The 20,930-nt window shown below is 39.1% G+C and overlaps 1 protein-coding gene across 9 annotated transcripts in view; it reads right to left on the bottom strand.

Moving 5' to 3' along the window:
- Window positions 1-20,930, bottom strand: part of NBEAL1 (neurobeachin like 1) — an 84,338-nt gene that overhangs the window by 46,866 nt on the left and 16,542 nt on the right. For 7 of the 9 annotated variants that reach the window (XM_082057118.1, XM_082057117.1, XM_082057121.1 and 4 more), the window contains 12 exons: window positions 18,228-18,389; window positions 16,872-16,953; window positions 16,552-16,679; window positions 14,475-14,557; window positions 12,107-12,192; window positions 10,285-10,591; window positions 9,205-9,311; window positions 4,977-5,060; window positions 4,098-4,196; window positions 3,410-3,990; window positions 1,598-1,730; window positions 874-993 (listed from right to left, as the gene is read on the bottom strand). In XM_082057118.1, coding sequence (XP_081913244.1) covers window positions 874-993; window positions 1,598-1,730; window positions 3,410-3,990; window positions 4,098-4,196; window positions 4,977-5,060; window positions 9,205-9,311; window positions 10,285-10,591; window positions 12,107-12,192; window positions 14,475-14,557; window positions 16,552-16,679; window positions 16,872-16,953; window positions 18,228-18,389 — 1,972 coding nt within the window. Of the gene's footprint in view, window positions 1-873; window positions 994-1,597; window positions 1,731-3,409; window positions 3,991-4,097; window positions 4,197-4,976; window positions 5,061-6,531; window positions 6,619-9,204; window positions 9,312-10,284; window positions 10,592-12,106; window positions 12,193-14,474; window positions 14,558-16,551; window positions 16,680-16,871; window positions 16,954-18,227; window positions 18,390-20,930 lie in introns of those variants that run through there. The other 2 variants (XM_082057125.1, XM_082057124.1) reach the window with 2 other exon arrangements.

Below are 20,930 nucleotides of genomic sequence, written 5' to 3'. Positions count from 1 at the left end.
TCTAACCTCTTTTTTCTTTTTGCCACAGTCGACAAAGTAAATCTAACTAAATAAACCTTACCTGCCATGGTTTTAGCTACCTTGGTGTTTACAGTGCTTATTCTAAAGATGGGCCAAAATCCAGAGTTTTATCTTGCAATGGAAATTACATTTACACTCATTTTTAAGTGTTATACTAATTTTACTACGATTATGTCCGATTCAAGTGTTTGGTCAACATATTTAACAAATACCAAATTGGGACTTAAAAAAGACAGAGAATATTCAGTGTTGTAGCCCAGGTTAAATGGTATTTGTTCCACAAAAAGGAATGGACAATGCTTATAAAGAAAACTAAACTTGACATATACTATGCTTTTTTTCCTTTTTTTAGGCTAAATGAGGACACGTTCAGATGGTTAGATTAACTGTGTGTAAACTGCTTATCCAGCTAACAAAGCAGGCATGAGATTAGGCTATTAAGGGAACATACAGAAAATACAAGTAAAAAAACATTACTGTTGAAAACAACAGGGAATATTCCTCATTAAGTACCGTCACATCAATCCTGAGGGCAGATGAGTGGTTTGTTACGATTACCCATCATAAATTATGTCAGTATTCTCAGGTAACGATGTTGGGGAAAACCCCACAATCTAATCATGGTAATCTGTTATTTCGTTTTTAAACTGAGATGACTAAACAAGCAATAATGAATGGTTATATTCCAAACTGATACCCTGGACTCTGTCCAAAGTTGAACAGTAGTTTATTAGCAGTAGGCTAAGCTATCTTAAGCTCTTACACAATTTCCAAAATGAAAAAAGCCAACTATGTTCTCAGTGTTCCATGAGAGCATGTCGGGACAGGGTATGACTCACAAGCTGAACTTACTTCATTCATGGCAGGGAATCGAAGTGGGGCAGAGACCTTCTGCTGCCCGTTGACATAGATGTACACGAGGCTCTGACCAAAGGGCCTCTTGCCAGGCATGTGAACAATAGTTACGTTGTGCTGGTTAAGCAACATAAAGGAAGGAGGTCATTATTAAAAAGCAGTGAAATTACTGTATGGTACTGTTCAACTTCAGCTCTACTAATCTGGTGAGGAAATCACTTAAGAGAATAAATCCAAAATAACAACAAGATAAGACCACCTGTCAGCTGCTTCCATTTTAAAGTAGTTTACATGTAAACAGGTTTTTGAAGGGAGAGAGATACAGCTCTTTCACATTAGTGCTTAAGTATGGGAATAGAAAAAGGCAAGGAAGAAACAAAGTAGCACATTTTATCAAATTACATAGCACCGCAGCCACCTATGCTTGTTATAATTTAATATAAAAGAATTCTGCATGCTAAAAAGATCTCTAAGCACAATGCTGTAACCAGCTTATCAATAACAAATACCTAATAACATAGCCATAACTTAGCTCAATCAATCACTAAACTACATGGAAATTGCTTGCATTATTAGATATTAGGTCTGTTCTTATGCAATGAATTATTTAAATACAATAAAATAGACCACTTGTAAAACAACCAAAAAAAAAAAAAAGGACTTTGACTTCTGAGCTATCAGCACTATCCTGAACAAAGAGTTTTTCAGTATCAAATCTTACCCAGAGAGAGTCAAAAAAACAGTGGTCAGGCAGCATCACTGTAGCATATTCCCTCTTTGTGCAAACTGCAACCACCAGTACCCCAGAGCATGTAATAAATGCTTCAAACCCCATGCCACTTCCTGTGAAAAAGCTAAAGAAAAAGACAACAAAACACACAATCAAGTACATACTTCATCAAAACTATTAGAAATCACCTAACAGTACATTCAGTAAGGAGCGAACCAACTTAAGTCGTTGTCACTGGTCCAATATATACTATTTGACTGGCTCCTACTATTATTCCAGAGAAAACAAGATGAAGAAGTGCCTCATAGAAGGGACCCCAAGGCACAGGACATGCAGGCTAAAAGGTGATCCACAAAGCTCGCAGAGCAGCTTGTAGCATCCACCTTTTACTTGAGAACATAACCTTGGTCCCAACAAATAATGCTTCAGTTTGACCCACACAGCTCAAGCTGGTTCTGCTGCAAAGTCCTGCCCGCTGCAGACTCTGGAAGCTACAATATTGTAACAAACAGACTGGCCTGCAACCTCTGCTGTTTTCTATCAGTGAAATTGTGTCTGACAGCCCCTGGTAGAGCTGCCAATATTGAGAAACCTTCCAATTTTTAAGCACTTGAGTACAAAAAACTATATATAAATTTTGAACAGCTATCAAAACCTGCTACACATCCTTAGGCACCAGTATTCAAAGTGGGTGCTTTAACTACTGCACTATCAAATATCTGCATCTATCAATAAAAAACACACATACACACACAGAGCACGTGAATATTACAGGCAACCTCAACAGATATAAGCTATCTTACAGTTAAACACTGTAAAACATACCAGCTAGATCAAATTTTAATTATTTACATTTAGTTCTGTGTTTAGCATTTCAAGCTGAAACTGGAATATTTAAATATTTCCTTTTAAAATTATTATTCATTTCAATGCACTACTGTTCTAGATTCCCAAAACTAGAATGATGCCTTCAAAATTGTACATAAAATGACAGAAAAGCAGTCAGCTATTGGTATAATAGCATCGCATGGAAATCCAATCACAGCTTTTTTACTTTGCAGGGCAATTCCACTGCAATTTTCTAGAACTACAGTCTACTTCAGAACTGCAGTGGGACTCTGCTACCCAAACACACAGGGCAGCCATGCAAATCCAAGGGGTCGCCACCTGCCTCTGTGGTTACTGATAAGCAGAAGTAACACTCTAAGACACAGGGGGTTTGAAAATACTAATTCTGTTACGACTAGAATTGCATTCTTCAACATTTCCCTTGAAACTGCCGTGCAGTAAAATGGACTGAAGGGAGCAAAAGACTCTTCAGCTGGTATTCTCCCCTTCTGCATTTTGTTTGCTGCTGAAGGCTAGTACCTAGAAAGATAAATTATACTGAGAACCATCTGTGTCAATGACTGCTACTTAAGCAAATGAAGGTGTCCTTTTATTGCACTCTAATATAGGAAACACACTTCATTACCTTTACAGGACATAATGGGAAGGTTGCTCTCTTTTGGAGTGTGGGTTTTTTAGCTTTTTTTTTTTTTTTTTGGTTGAGCTATGAACCTTAATACAATTTGGAGTTGAAACCGTAGACAAAGAAACATTACAAACTGAGAAACTACCAAGCTTGTTTCTGTAACACAGCGTTGCTCTGGTGACAGATGACACTGCTCCTTTTCACAAACCAAGCGCTACACATCGCATCCTATGAAGATAAACAGGAGTACCACATGTCATAGGGAACCATATGCCACAGGGAAGAGATGACCCAGATTTGTGCTGTTCAAGCAGTTATAGTAACTATACCTATAGAGTTGCTTCCTCTTGCCACTTTTGCTGGTCATGCTGGGGTCCACCCGGTCCTGGTCAAGGCAGAGCCAAGCGTTGAAAGAAAACGCAGATCCTGGCCACTTATGAATTGATGGAACAGCAATTCCGGCCATGCTGTGGTTCAGGTTGAAATACTGCAAGGCACTGGCCATGCCCTGCTTCCGCGCCATCGCCAGAATGGCTCGCATGGTTGGAACAACGTAAGGGTGAGCTTGTTTCGGTTCCTCAGTCCTCAGGAGCCGTACGAGTTGAAGCAGTTCTTCTGAGCCCATTGACTGGCTCCCCAAAGAGCCCAGAAGGGCAATCAAGTTCTCTGCACAAGTACAATGGAGCGCTGAGTGGGAATTTAGTGTCTCAATGATCCGGATGACCATGTTCGCATTGACACACGTGGCGCGACTCTGTCTGTTAATACAGCAGATTAGCCTCAACCAATTTGAGATGAAAATCTGCAGGTCGTGTGATTCTAGTTCTGGAAGCCACTGGATAAGCAGCAATAAGGGCTGGACGTTACTAATGCCAAGCATCCCAACAGCCATGTGGTCACCTTCAACAGCCTGAAAACCAGCAGAGAACTCAGACATGAAATACAATAAAATAGAGCCAGAGGACGAAAGCTTGAAAAGATGTAAGCATTTTAGCATTCAAAGCAAGCATGTCTCACCATATTCATAAGTTCTTCCAGCAATTCTCGTGAGGGCTGACCCAGCGATTTTAGTACCTCATATATGTGTGCATAACCAATCCTCTCCTTGAAGACCTCCTGAGGATAAAAATCCCAGTCTCACTAACAAATAAAACGGACACAAATTGCTCATCTACTGCAGCAGGTTCTAATTTAATACAATACTAGATACAAAATAATTAGAATGCAAGAAAGACATTCACAGGCTAGCAGTCTCTTTTTGATAATGTCCACTTTGTGATGGCCAGCATGCCGCAGATGAGAAGGATCTCACTGCAGCATGCAGATAAACAAAAGATCAAAGTTATATTTTAATAATTACCTATAACATAATTCCTTTGGTATAAGCAAAATGTTAATTCTATCACAAAATACTAACAGCTTTATTTTTCTAATGCGAAATATAATGCAAACTACACCATGAAATGATTACATTGAGAATTAGAAGTTTTCAGACATTAATTTTTGAGTGAAAGGTTTTCCTAGACCAGCTTGATTAAAAACTACCCATTCTAAACACTTCAAAAATTAGAAAGTGTTCTAAGGAAGTTTTCCTAAAAACTAATTCTACCCCACAGGTTCTTGGGGCAAGTAACCATGTAATTCCTTTACACAGGTTCCAACTGCCATTAACGCTTTGACCTTCTAGTTCTGATAGAAAGATGGGTCAATGTCCAGCCTTTGGACACATATAAAGGGATAAGGGATGTTAATCAGCTATTCCAATCTGGCAGGAACGTATGACCATAATCCGCACACCTTCATTAGCAAGGTTCATCAAGATATGGTGATAAAAACACTAACTGGGAACAAGATCAAGAAGCCTCCTGCAAGCAGACCTCTCATAGATACTGTTACCTTAGCAGCTGGAGACTTGTGCATGACTGCAGTGAGGGCTTGAATGGTTGACACTGCCAAGCGGTCTAGGTGGCCCTGAAACACCTGAAAGCAGCAGGTACAGAAGTTATATACAAATGCACCAAGATTGTTCAGCTCCAAAATCTATACGGTGCCCTCCTGCCAGGAGGGAAACCAAGAGCTCGCTAACATGCTTCCAAAAATCATCTTCCCAGCAGTCAAGATTTCATAAGCCCAAGGTCTACACAGAAGTACATAACAGACAACTAGGCACACACTTCGAGAGAAAAGCAGCATTTACAACACACATCACTCTTCAAATATTCTTACGGACAAACAAGTTTTCCTCATGCGGCTAATGGACAACCTCAAGAGGGAGGGAGGAACACAAACCAGGAAACCCCTTGCAGTATGTGTGTGTGTGTGTGTGTGTGTGTGTGTGTGTGTGTGTGTGTGTGCTGCTGGACAACCAGGCACCGCCAGCTCAAGTAAAGCGTCTTCTTTTCCTTCCGAGTCCCTACACACCAGTGCAACACACACACACAAATTAGAAGAGAGAAGTCACACCAGCACAGTAAGGGGGCTGCCTCACCCCTGCCCTCATCACATTGACCACGATCTCTTTTTCCAATTTAACTTATCTTTTGAGGGTTTTTTTCTATCATTCTTGTTCATATTGATATTTTCATGGTGGTTGTAAGGACAAAAATGTCAGAGCACTGTTTCACATCCATCAGTAAACCTAATTAGCAAAACTGTGCAAACAAAATCTGTTTCATCATCTCTGAAATATATGCGTATCAGACATTTTGAAAACGAAGTATCAAGAATTGAAGACTGTGTTAGATGTGAAGAAACATTTACATGTGGTTAGAGTGTCACCCTGCGTTTCTAAAAAAGCCAAACCTATTCGTTAGAATCACAATTTGTAGATTACTATACCTTGTATTTAGCATTTCTTTACATTTTTAATTAGAACAAATCATTCTACTATAAAATTAATACAACAACAATTTGCACTTGAAACTTTCCACAATATTTGGGGAAAATTAAAGCAACAGGCTATTCCTACCTCCCTGATTCAGCCTGTCCATTGTTCTGTGAACATCTGTTCTTGATGACAAGCAAAGAATCAGGACATCAAATACAACCATTGAGATTCACAAACAAGGCCCCAGAATCCAAACCACCACAGTGCTGAGACAAAGAAGCAAAAAAAGAGGAAAGGGAAGGGGAAAAAAATCACCACCAGGTTGATAGAATTCATTTGGATTCCATTTATGTACTTCACCTTTTCCTTAATAAAAGCATAACTGAGGCTCAAGCTATTGCAAATATCTGCAATTTGAAGCAGATGAACAAAACTGAGGTTGATTTCAATCTGTTATTCAGAAGAATTATTTTCCAGAGACAGGAAATACTGATGCATGCAGCAACACAAGTTCATCTTGCTGCAGAAGGCTTAAAGAAGATGGTTAAGGTGAAGCACAAGAATCAGTTCTCCTGTGATTGTATCTTGAGTTCAACTGGAGCAAAAGACAGGTTAGGTAGGTACCTGGTCCTCATTCATTTCTGTCAGTAATTTGTTGGCAAGGTCTTTCTCACTCTTGTCTGCCACTTTATTGTTAGCATTTAAAAACAGCTGTTAGAAACAGAGACAAAAATAATGGATATAATTGCATTAAACAGTTACCCGCAGCCAGACCTGTGGAGGCTGCCTTGGACTTGTATTTCACATACACACCGAAAAGAAGAATTCTCACACCAGTGAGACACAATCCTCCATTAATCTGTATTTTTGCTAAATAGTTAAAAAAAAGGAACAATACTTCTTTTTCCTCATACATTTTGTTCCATTATGTGCTAGATAGTCTCTCTGACGAGGAACAACCTGAGAAATCAACTTCCATAAATCACAAGAAACAGAAGAACAACACTCAAGATACTACTTGGACTTACATAGGTGTGAAAGCACATAGTTAGAAACACAAGTCATTTTGAAAGGTACTTCACGGTCAAGGGCACCTAATATGTCAGAATAACAATAACATGCCTCAGAGGATTATAACATTAACAATCAGAAATAAGAACAAAGGGAAGCAAACACAGACACGTGAAAAAAAAATTCACATGGGTTACTTCAATTCTGATAACACATGTAAAATGGATGCATAAACTTGTATTACAATGCCCAGATGGTTTTAATTCTTCTATTTTAAAGCTGTTCAGAAAATAATTTTTTTTTTTTTTTAACCAGGCATATTGCTAGAGGTCATTGTGCTTTGATCAAAGTTTGACCTTTAAGAGAGTTTAGGAGATAAGAAAAGATTCAGGCCCAACAAAGCAGCTTATTAAATGACCCTCAGTATATGATAAGCACCCCCTGGTACCTCCAAAGTACAGTCCCTCTTTTGGATGTTGCAGGAAAAAGCAACATTCAGATCATCAAAACTTAACCGAGTGGTTTCAAAAGGCTGTTGTGCAGATCTCTAACCCTAGAGCATAATTAAGGGAATACAGTTTGCTCATAAGCCTTAAAAACAGCAAATATGAAAGAAAAAAAAAAATGCAAATAACTAGGAAGTATGACTACAAGTATGGCCCCAAATACCCTAAGTTCTCTGGGATTTCTATAGCAGATATAGCGGTATGGATTTTCGTCACCCCCTCCTTTCCATGGAAGTTTCTTGCACTTCACATTTGCTGCAGATCCATCAGCTTCCTGAGTTCCAGATCCATATCTGGACTCTTCTTGCTGACTGTGGAGCTGCAGAACTGCACTTTACACTGCTTGCTGGTGAATCCAGTAGCAAAAGTTTCATAGGTAAAGAAAAAGATCTAGAAAGAGGGTCTCTACCCCCAGCTAATAAGGAGAAATCCTAATTCCACAGCTAAATTCATCTTCCCTATTTGGCTTTGAAAAAGAATGCAGATACAGTATATTGGAAAAGACACACGACTTCCCAGCCTTCACCCTCTCCACACTTCTCATCTTTGGGGATATTTTGACTGTAAAAGGTTAAAAAAACCCACTATGTAGCAAACTGGCAGCACTGATGTCCAATCACAGTAATATGTGAAACTATCACCGGAAAAACCCTTAGAAGAGTGTACATAGGCAGAATAAAAATAAAAGGAGCAAGCTGCAAAAATAGCGTAGCTGTTCCTGCTTTCTTAAATTTCACAACTTGTTCATATGAGAGCAGGAACACAGAGTCTCCATAAATAGGTAAACATCGCACTGCTTGATAATTTAGGAAGAAACTAAAAAATACATTTCTTACAGAGTACAAGGTCAGTACAAAAATAGGCACAGACTTCTAAACAGAGGAGAATGGAAAGGTCAAGCAATGTATTTTCACAAGAAGATTAAAAACCACATACAGTATTCAAAACACTTCAAGTCAGTTGGCATTCTGCCACTGATTATAACTACAGCTAAGACATAATCCAAGCACATTTATTTCTAATATATCACTGCACTATGTTCTAATCCAAAATCTAAATGGATTTGAATCAAATTGCATACTGTAGCTACCATTAAATTATCTAGCATTAGAAGAGCTCAAAAGAGCTATGTGACCAACATATTACAAAAAGAGAATTAAAATATTCCACAGAGTTACATCACAGCTACATCCTTTTGCACAGGGAAAAATGAAATCTATGAAGCAATTAGTGGAAGACACTATAGCTTGCATATTATAATATGACCATCTGGGACTGAGATGAAAACACAACATCTATGTAAACACTAATCCTACAGAGAAGAACAATTGAAGAACATTTGTAACAGCTTGAGCTCATGTTTTATGTCAGCTACACAAGACCCAAATATTTTGAAACACTTAAAGGCACACTGGCAAGGTCTTTTTTTTAAATAGAACAATATCCCGCTGAAATTAGAATTCACACCTCCATCTGGCAGCACCTGGGACTCCCTAGCAATCCGGTGACAGAACATTAAAACCAAAACCAAACAAACAAAACCACACACACAAAATAACCCTCATAACAACAACAATAACGACAAAAAGATTTTAAAGTAACTTGGATCTTTCAGAACTTTCATGGCATTAGTGGCGCTAATTGATCCAAAGTTTTACTTCTAGTATGTAGACACTATAAAATTGCATCTAATTCAGACAGAAGACATAAAGGTAATGAATATATCTGCAATACTACAGGATAGATTTTGTTAAAAATTTGCTGATAAGGGAAAATTTACCTTGCAGTTCTGCAACAGTCGAATGAGATGCTCAAAGCAGTTACTGTTAAGGAAAATCGCCTGCAGAACAGGCCTATCTGTGCAGTCTAACATGGCTGTGATGGTATCTATAAAATTAAAACAGAACTGGCATCAAAGACAAAACACTTCCCAAATCCATCAAGCATTTTTTCTGCACATTACATAATAAATATGAAGAAAAAAAAAAATGTATAACGAACTGTGCTGTGAATTCTTTTATAAAGAATGATGTGCATTTTAAGCACAGGCCTAAAGCTACATGTTTTGATGCTGTAAAAATTATCACGTTACCTACTATACCTAGAGAAAAATTCAGCTGCCAAATATCTTGGATTGCTTTGGGGCTCTGTTTAGAGTTACTGCCATTTGTGAGTACATAAGCAGCAGGCCTTTTATTTAAAACACAAATGCTCGCTTTCTCATCAAGCCATTACTGTGCATTCTACAGCAGCCTTATATTGTACGCATTCTTCATTGCCTTGGTACTATTCCTCAGTTTTCTTGGAAGTTTGTGAAAAGAAATACCTTTATTTATATTACCCATTGTGAACAAAGTGGAAAAAAATCCAAATCCTAAATCCTTATCCAATGACTTAAACCCAAGTGTTTCAGACCATGACCTTTGGCCAATGTTTACAACAGTGCCATTTAAAGGCGAACAATCACAAAACAGCCACCACATGGGCCTTTCAGTACAGACCCATCTTATTCTGCCATTACTAAGGTGCTGATCAGTATTAGCTATTGCCTGGCAAAAGTTGTTGTTTTTTTGGGTTGTTTTGCCTTTTTTTAAATGGAGATGGGCAGTCTGTGAACCTTGATGCCCTGGTTAAATGGTAGCAATTCAATATGGTTTCTTGTGTTGTTTTTTGTAGTGAATGATTAAATAAGAATACATCTGAAGTAATGTCAATGATGACACATGCAAAATATTTCAATTGCTTCTCCAAGTCAACGTTTTTAGTGGAACATTCAGTCGTACTACTATCACGGTTCAATCATTGCTTGCTTCAGAGTTATCAAGAGATATTTAAAGGAACTGCACAATTGAGTACTTACTCAGCATTTGGATCTGCAGTGCTATGAACCTGCTTTCCCACTGCCTGCATTGCCTGGGACTAGGTAAAGCTGAATGGTCTGAATTAAGCAACTTGAAATAGTTCTCCAATATTGTGCTTGTCTCCACTTGCCGCTGGTCAGAACTGCTGGTCAGGAGAATATGGACAACTTCTGTCAGGCACTTCAGAGTCAGCTCTGCCTTCCTGCTCACCTCCTCGGGGCTCCTGTCATCCCAGTTGTCACAGTCGGCCAGAACACGCATCAACACCTCCATGGTGGCAGGAGATACTGCTTGAAGAGCATTCCTCTGAAACCCACAGGTAAAAACAATAAAGGAAGAAATACAATCAAACCAGCAGTTTCAATGTGAGTTATCCAAATCATGGAACATCTGGGATATTGTGTCCAGTTCTGGGCCCCTCAGTTCCAGCAGGACAGGGAACTGCTGGAGAGAGTCCAGCGCAGGGCAACAAAGATGCTGAAGGGAGTGGAGCATCTCCCGTGTGAGAAAAGGCTGAGGGAGCTGGGGCTCTGGAGCTGGACAAGAGGAGACTGAGGGGGGACTCATTCATGGGGATCAGTATGAAAAGGGTGAGTGTCAGGAGGATGGAGCCAGGCTCTTCTCGGTGACAACCAGTGGTAGGACAAGGGGCAATGGGTGCAAACTGGAACACAAAAGGTTCCACTTAAATTTAAGAAGAAACTACTTCTCAGTGAGGCTGACAGAGCCTGGCCCAGGCTGCCCAGGGAGGTTGTGGAGTCTCCTTCTCTGCAGACATTCCAACCCGCCTGGACACCTTCCTGTGTAACCTCATCTGGGTGTTCCTGCTCCATGGGGGGATTGCACTGGATGAGCTTTCCAGGGCCCTTCCAACCCCTGACATTCTGTGAACATTCATTATGTCTCTTAATGCCCTGTAATTGTTAACTAAATAGGAAACATTCTACTTGGATTATATTGATGGCTACAGATGAAATGCACCCCATCTTGTTCACTTAACTATGCTTCCTTTTTCAATGAGAATGCTTATAGGGAAAGGGAAGTACAATTTAAATGCATGTTATAAAATTCTAATAAGGTAGCCTTGATAAACTGATAATTCTAGGTAAATCTTCGCTTGTATTTTCATTTTACATCAAGAGATTCATAATACTTCAAAATTTTTGAAAAGAACATAATAATTGGTAAACATTTCTCTGTGTCCCGAGTGCATTTCCCTCACTTCTCTTCCTGGCCTGCACAGGGTCAGGGCCAACTCAGATCTGGGGCAGGAGCCCAGCCTCACAGAAACCTTTAAGAAGCCTCAGGAGGGACTCCCAGCCTTCTCTAGGGAGCTGCATTCAAACTGCGGCTCTCAGCCTTTTACCTGCCTGCGCTGCACTGCAGCCAGAGAAACATGCTCTTTTCTTCCCTTTTTTCCAAAGATTTTTCAACAGCTTCCAAGCTCTAAAGGCCCTGTGGCTCTTTCTGAAGCAGCTTACTTCCGGCATGTGTTGATTCAAAATGTGCACCTTTGCAGGTGGAAACTCCTAATCTAGTTACCCACACTTTTCTTCATGACACGAAAATATTACAGTAAGTTCATATGAATGTGTAGTTACTGTAGACAGCAAATGGCTACGGTTATTTGAAAGCAGGACCTAGCTTTTAGCGTTTAGATACTACTGCACAGAATGTCCCCAAACTTCGTAAGACAAACAATTCATAGTCAATAATAAATTCTTCTCATTTATGGGTAATAATATGGGTATTTATAAGCCTTAAACAATGAACAGGCATCTGGAGGCTTCAGCAGCTGAAAAGATTTCAGAACATCCTTACCTGACCACCAGCCACAATAGCTCCAAAGAGATGTAGCAGACAACATTTTAGGCTTTCCTTGAGATGTTCACTTTCTTGAAAGCATTCTGATTGGAGTAAACAAAAAAGAGAAGTATTCCTTACTTTGGTCATATAAACTATACAAAGCTTTCCCTCTCAAAAAAAACCCAACAAAAACAAAAACCCAAAACAAAACACCAACAAATTAAATTATTAAAAAAGCTCCTCTACTCCCTGTTCTCATGCAAATTAAAAAAAAAAAAAAAACAACTATATTATCTCCACTTCCTTTTACATAAATCAGACACAAACACATTCATTCCAGCATTATCAAAGTCACACGACAAGTCCACATTTACCAGGAGTTCACAGGGCCAGACATTCAGCTTGGATAAAACTTTTCATGCAGGCTGACAGAACTATAGACATACAACGACTGCCGATCTGATCCATAATGTCAAATCAGCCTGTTTTGTCCATACTAATGAGAAACAGAAGGCCATGCTAACACGTAAGCAGTCAGCATGCATGGCAAAAGTCAGAATGATTTTGGCACAGAAAGTCTGACACCATTTGCACAGTCCCTGAGCTCGCTGCCTTTAAGCCACACTTCCCTGCAACCTGTGCAGGTCTGGAACCTTTCCAGCAGTGGTCTCTTTAAAGATAATTATCCTGCATTTCTTCTCATGCCATATCTGATATAAATTAGTTATAAACAGCCTCAGGAACTCTTCTTGGCAATAGATATAACCTGGATACTGTTGCTATAGCGGTAACACTAGACTCAAAGTAGCTGCAACAAACTACAAAGGATTATTTTATTTGGCATTAACAATCGTAAAACTTTCAATAACTTTGAGATAGAACTGATAATGTAAAAACCGAGATTTTAAAAACAACAATAGATACTGAAAATGCCAGAAATCTAGATTCATTAAAATAATAATATAACCTTTAACACCATTACCAATTTTTGCCGAGTAAGACTTCTGACTATATGTATGCATAAGCCCGTTTTTAAAGAAAATTGCACAGCTATTTTTTAAATTTAGTCCTCAAAGGAAACAAAGCTTAGATGATCACACTATTAGTCTGCTAGTCCCCCCACTCCCTGACTTAGAGTCTCTAAATCTTTTGGGGAACCTCAGACAAACTCAAAAGAGCAGTTTGTAGCAGACTGTGAAATCATTAGGCTGGGTAGATCAAAAAAGCCTCAAATTAGTGCTGCTATGGCAGAAGGTCTAAAGCACATGCTCAGCAATTTCTTCTTGTGTCTTTCCTGCCAGCTGGCCACCCCGCAGATGAGTATCTGCCAGCTAATTAGTACATTTGCAGCTCAGTCACAGTATAATATTTAAGCGATTTTGGAGGAACCAGAGTGCAATGCAGTGAATGGGGAGGAAAGGACCTGCAGATGCCATTTCTCAGTAGCAGCTTTTAGAGTGAGTTTCCAGCGCTGTGGCACAAAGATAATGGCGTTTTCCTGGCATCAGCTCTTTGGTCTTTTTGGCAACTACCCTGTTTTACACTCATAGAGAGGGAAGGTCAAAGAACAGGAGGAGTATGTGACTCAAACCAAATTCATAAATAGTACCACTCCAGGAAAAGAACCTTCCTTTTTTCTTTTCAATTAAAGCTGAGTTAATGGATAGCTTCCAAAAGGGCTGATTTCACTCATATACCCACCTCCACAGCATATTCCCACTGCTTCAATTCTGTTGGCACTAGCACTTCGGTGTGCTAAACTGGTAAACTAGCTGGACATCCCATCTTCCTAAGATTTAAGTACACAACATACCCACATACATCCTCCTCTTCCACACAGCCAATCTGCAGTGTCAAGAACACAGGAATTCCAAAGTAGCCATCATGATATTTAATGACTTAACCAGAGACAACACAGCAGTTTCCCAAATTGCAGTCCAAGGAGCACTGCGTAGTGGGATGGCACAGAGTTTCCTTCTTTCTAGCTTTTAAACTATCTTAAGAGACAAAAAAATAAACGAACACTTCCCTAACATTATTTTTCCATGCGAGTTATCATTACAGTTGCTACAGGGATCTTACAAGCAATCACTGTATGTACCCTAATAAATGGGAAAGTTGGCAATTCACAGAGCCAACCCCATTAAACCCTGTTACATACCAAAAGAGTCTGAAAAAGCAAGGCTTTCAAAGATGAGTAGGAATGGCACAATGGTGATGGCCAGAGCAAAACACAAGCAAATTAAGCAATCCACTTCACTGAGCCTCAGAAAGTAAGGGGCTTTTACAGGTATCAGGCATTCTTAAGGGAGAGGAACGTGGAACCACTAATTTCACTCCTTCAAAGATGGCTATTGTTAAACATGCTGTTGATGATACTTACGGTAAAAGAAAGGGACAAACTCAACAGTGAGGGAAGCTGGTTTATACTTCTGTCTGCTCTTTTCAACTGTACCAAGGAAGCGTCTGCAAATACATTAAAAGATACACCAGAGAAATTAGATACGGTACCTTTGTTTATTACACTTAAGACTTCATAATAGAAAACACGGCCAAAAATCAGGAGATACCTTTTGCCTACAGGATCAAAAAAATAGTAAAGTAGTATTTCATCCTGAAAAAATGAATCACAGCTAATCCCATATTTACTGTTCTGCTCCTAGAAACACCTTAACTATTTACAACACAGTATAGTTGTGGAAAAAAAAAAGCATCAATCTGTTACGTAGCCCTTGCTTATTGTAACTAAGCCACTAGCAAGACTGCCAGATTTCTTAACCATGCAATATGAAATGGGCACAAAACACTATTATGGGTTTATTAGGGGGTGGGAGGGAACCATCCAATTAAAGGGATATCTTTCTACTGATATAATTACAAACATCTTTTCAAAGATGCAACATATCTAAACTGTGATCTTCAATAACTTATTTTGCCCTAATTCATCCAGGTCTGCCTGCCCTATTCCTTTTGGCTTCTTTTTTCCACTAGTTTAGAAAAATGGGCCAGTTTTTGAAAGGGGAAAGCAAGAGAAGGTCAGTTAAACCAAACACCTCTTAGTGTATCCTCAAATTCAATTTTGTTCTAACTTTTAGACCGCCAGTAAATACATTATAATTTTAAAAAGGTATTTAAATCATAACCAGTTTCAGAAAGCATAACGCTTTTCTGTGGTGTGGTTATATTGATTCATTGCTAAATTCTACACCTTTATTTGTTGTAAATTCACTGATTTTGAGCACTTATACTCTGCCTAGGACACGACGAGATATGCTGGCCTTACCTACACTAAATCTGAAGACAGCTTGGCAATACGCTGGCAAGCCATATGTGACAACTGCTATCAATTCATGCTCCTAGAAAAGGGGAATTCTCACATTGCACAAAAATACCAGAAGTTGTGAGCTTGCTCCTTAAAACTTCGTGTGCAATGAGTGAGGCTGTTACTGAGAATACTACCTTTTGTTTCCACAATAGCCTCACAAAACCCGCAGTCCACGCAGAATTCTGGCATACTGCAGGTTTCCAGCGACAATGCAAGCCCTGCAGCCAAGGAACGCAGCTCACACGATCCCCACTCTTTGCACAGAGTCAGACGAGTGATTTGCTGCACAAATCCAAGCCACAGAGCCAGCACAATGCTGTGCTACCTCTGCAGAATGGATGTGTGAGAACAGACCTGAGGTTTTACAAGCCCAGCTAACATGAGATATGATCTCTCTATGCCTTTAGTTATTTGCTTGTACAGGTCCAACATTTGATGCATGTCAAAATGGTCCTGATGGAAATAAAACTGAGGACCTGAAGGCAATGCAGCAAGGAGCAAACAACAACTTCAGCCCTTGTACACACAGCAGAAAAACATGTTAACGATATAAGGCTGTGTACATTTAACATTACTGTAATTAATTTGGGGCTAATAAGGGAGAACTGTACATGAAAAAGATCTCACAGGAATACGTAGGATGTCTCTGAAGAGCCAGATGAAGTGAATCACTGGCAGTTTCAAAGAACAGGGCATATGCCTAGAATGACAGTAACTAAACATCTTGGAAAGCCCATTTCCTGGTTCTCTACACTTCCCAACTTTCAAAAAACCTCACGACTCCCCTTTCCACTAAATGGAACAGATATTAGTACTGTGACAACTTTGGTGGCAATGAAGTGCAGTTTCAAGCACACCTGCTTCATTGTGTTAATTTCGATAGGAAAAACTACTTCCTTAATGCTATTCTAAAGAGTGCACCTTTGGGAAAAGAAAACCTAGAACACAGTAGCAAGTGCTCAAGGCTGTCAATTCTATCAGTTGTAAACAGCAACAGCAGAAAAATATACACATAACTACTTTTTATTTTAGTTTGACATCAGGCAGCAGTAGTTCTGTCAGAAACTTCACATATTATTTATCTAAGGTTATCATAAACCGCAGTATTTATAATGCTGTCCTAGTCCACACATACCCTGCAATTCGCTGCCTCCAGTTTCGATATGGATCGTAGAGACTTTCACAAAAAGCCAATGCATGTCTCACAAATTCTTCTATAGGGGTCTGATCTGCCACTTCTTTTTCTTTTGTTTTGCTTTTTAACTGAGGAAAAAAAGCAAGCTGTGGTCAGAAGACTTGTAGAAGTTGAAGATTAACCGTGATCTCCTCCAGAACAGTTCTGAGCTCACAAATTTAAATTGTTGCCCACATAACAGTATTATTGAAATAAATGGATCACATAAGCCGGAAGCATCAGAAGGCAAAAATAACAGATGAGAATTGTTAAACACATACCTGTTGAATGTATAACGTAGTCATGGTGATAACATGGTTAACGTATGAACACATCCCAATCTCCTCCACATTAGCCAAATTTCTATGAAGACAACATCAAAACCACAGAAATGTACACAGTGTACAATTTGAGGCTAGTTCAAACAATGTTTGTTTTAGTGTTCTGTCTATAATCATACAAAAGTATATCAGCACTTCCCTCCAAAAGACTGCATGTATTCAAATGGTTATTTCTGCCACAGTAACAGAGTTCACAAGTTTTCTTCTAACAGGAAGGAAAAGAAAGGCCTGAGTCACTCTGCTGTAGGCCAGTTCTAGCTGGAATTTGGGGGTTCAGAGGTTAAGTAGATTCCCAGGACACTCTAAATAGAAAGCTCAGAAATGGCATCTGAAAACAAAGACAATAACTTCCACTTCTCCCACATTACTAATGCATACGCTTTCTAAAGCTTTAGCAAACATATTACCTAGAAGCAGTTATTCACTCTGAATTATTCCAAGGAAAACAAACATCTCATAAATTATTTTAGAACCTAAATAAATCAATATCAACAAAAAAACAGCATGTGCATATTATTTCTCAGTCTTGAAAACAATTCACAAAGATCAGATAATGAAGTGATGATGTAAGGAGAACTTTTCAGCACGTTACTGTCATCTACTCAGCTTACATTTAATATTCCAGGATACTTCAACACTGTCCTGCAGCCCTTTGTATTGTGACAAAGGACTCAAAAAAAGTTGCTTCAAATAATCCTCAGAAAAGGAGACTCCCTTTTATATTTTATTCCCTTCCTCTCTCAGTGCAGTTTAAAATAGAAGACTGAAGAAATAGTGAGGAATAGATCCCTAAGAACAGTTTATTCACCTGTTTCAACAGAATTTAAAAAGTCATAAGTTTCAGAAAGAAGCCAGTTGCACTAATAGTGTAACAAGTCAGTTTCCTAAGCTGTTTATGGAATTATAAGCATGTTAAGAATGTGAAACTGTTCTTCCTGTACAATTCTCTCTCAGTTTATTTCACAGCCAACACTTGTTAGAGTGTGTGTTTTCTTTTCAAGTATTTTTTATACCAGGTACACCATACCTTATGTAGATACAAGGAATTTAATGTCTAATCCCCTTCTATTCCATTTCTCATGGCAAACGTTATTGCTAAGATGACTGCATTGCTCTCCTCTCTCTCTTTTATTCCCTCTGCCTTTTTTTGAAGATTGTGAGAAGCGGCATTTCTCTGTTTCTGTTAGGAAGTGCCAGATCACATTGCTTATGTCATTAGAATCTATATCTATAGGCTTCATCACGATTCCTTAAACAAAACAAGAGCCTTGCCAAGGTAACAATCAGAACAAATACCTGCAAAGGATGATAAAGAATTTCACAAGTAAAAGCGACAGAGCCTGCTGCTGCTCTTCTAGTCCATCTGACATTTTCTGGACGCACTGCAGCAGCTGGAGCCTGACGACCTGAAGAATGTTATCGGGAAGCAGCGATATTCCTGGAGGAATGTCATCCACTCTAAAGAGAAAAGCCACACACAAACCTGTTAATCATGCAAATGACATGTTATCCATCAATTCCACCGTGTTCCTGTAGTGTTCCAATAAACCTACATAAGAAAGGTTACTGAACTGATGGCTCACAAACACTTTCTAATGAACCCCAAGGAAACGCCTGGTGGCAATATGCCAGTTTGAGCTTCTTTTTCCCCAGCAACAAACTGCATTGAAAAAAAAAAAGTGTTAAAAATTCATTAAGTGGATTCCTAAATGCTCCTCCATGCAACGATCTGCCTTAACTGCCACAGAGAAATTGCATGATCTTCAGCAGGTAAATGGGCAGCCTGGGAAATCCCTAAATAAGGAATGTGATGGCCACAATGGAATGGAACTTGAAAACTAAACACAAGGGGAACTTTTTCAACTTGCTACTGAAGATTAAAAGTGCCCAAAGAAATGTGATGCCAATTATTAAATAGTTATTGAAGCCCAATTGGTGTAATTCACAGTGTAACTCATGTCTTTCTTACATCAATTACAAAAAGCCTTACAAAAGAAAACTAAATGTAAAAAGAAAGCTGTTCAGAATAAGATTAAAACAAAGGAAGCCTTGAAAAATCAGTGTTGAATGTGCAGGAGAGAAAGGTCTCAAAAATCCTTGTGACTCTTGGTACACTGATTTCCAGGAACAGCCATATAGAAACCCATTTCAGCAACAGTATAGAAATATATAGCCATGTTAGAACATTCTCTGGGATGACAACTGTTGATCCACTGCTGCAGGTAGTAAAGAGGGTTTGCCTTTGGCATCAGCTGTTTACCCTGACACATCCTCTATGAACTCTACACAGGGGCGGGGAAAAAAAAGGCATGGAGAAATGCAATGATGGGCACTAAACACTGGGATATAGATTATTTGAGGGAAATTGGGAGCAATAGGTTGTTTAGCTGCTAAAGTTGAAAAGGAAGCCTACATAAAAGGGAAAAGCTAAGATCCAATTTAGCAACTAGACAGGTATAAGTGATAGCAAGCTCCCACATCCTAGAAAACAAGTGTTACCTACACAGATACAGAGGGCCCGATACTGTTCATTCCCTTCTCTCTTCTCAGAGTTACACAATTTGCTTTTCAGATTCTGGGATTCAGAATCTCAAGGGATACAGAAAGTTTTAACACAAACTTTATAGGGGCCTAGGCCCTAAATTAATAGAGACACTTTACCACAAAACTGAGAACAGCTGCTCTTTCCCAACACAACTGCCAAGAAAGAAATTGTAATTTCTGTGATAGCAGCTTCACCCCTCAAGACACCAGCAGATCTGTACCCTCTGGGACTGCAAGCATGGCTCCTAATGATCCGATCATTCACTATCTCTGTATTAGGAAGACCCTCATTTTTGACAGCTGAAATCATATAACCAAAAGTTATTTCCCTAAAATGGCCAACAAGTCTTTTTCAGTAAGATCATAAAATGCTTCACGAGAGAGCAAACAGCATACCCTTCATGCCTCACGGCCCAAAGAATGTTTGCTCTGCAGTAGCTGCCTGTCTGTGCTATTGCACAACCCACGAGGATGTACGGCCCTATGCGAGACTGGCACGAGAAATCCCAAGTGGGATTACTCACACTGAATATATTATACACTATAGAAATAAATATAAATATTTAGAAGTAATCAAACTTATTTTCACCTCAGGGCAAATTACTATTATATCACCACAAAAATCTAAAAGTTAAATTTGTAGAGGTTTCCCAACAAGACTAGCTATGTAAACTAAGTATTCCAAAAAGAATTAAAAAAAAAAAAAAAATCTCAAAATTCATGCCTTAACTGACATTCTTATTTGACGGCTGGGACCTTACAATAAAAATGTGAAAGGGGCCTTGACACATTTGGGTTCTTTTTACTTACAATTTCCTTGCATTACCTTAGCAGGGTTATGCAGCAATACAAACCGCTATCTCAGGCGTCTGAAAGGAAGTTAAATTCACCTCTAAATTGTATTCACCTGTTACGGCCCAAACTCACACGCTGCAACTTTCAACGTCTCCTCTGCCAGCAGCAAACACTTTGGAACAAAGTGCTGTGGAAAACAAAGCTTTACTTTTCATCAACCATGAAACCATGCAATCAGCATTCCTATCCGGATTCCTGCATCATTTTTATGTGGGTTTGAAGTCAATGAATTAATAAAGTACTGCTCCTATGGTACTTTGAATGGGTTCCCTTTAAGCTCCTTTGCTCAATCGAGATCATGCAAACCAAAAGCAGAAAAAGAGCACAGCAACACTCTGGAGGCCTTTTTGTTTCTAAAAGTATCAAACCAAATGACAATTCCTCTCCTTCAATGAGGGGGAAAAAACCTCCCACCAGCTGGTAAAGGTTTTATCCTTTTCATCGTAAACAGATATGAGATGACTAAATGTTTTTAGGGAAAGGACAGGTGCACTCATCTTTTGTGCTCAATTCTCAAAGCCATCAGCATAACTGTTTTCACCTTTTCAGTAAAATCCCCTCACCTTTTCAGTAAAATTGTTGAAAACACCATTAGTGAAC

The sequence above is a fragment of the Streptopelia decaocto genome (genome assembly GCF_964273445.1).
Source record: "Streptopelia decaocto genome assembly, chromosome: 6".
Lineage (NCBI taxonomy): Eukaryota > Metazoa > Chordata > Aves > Columbiformes > Columbidae > Streptopelia > Streptopelia decaocto.
This window is presented reverse-complemented; position numbering and strand designations above follow the sequence as displayed.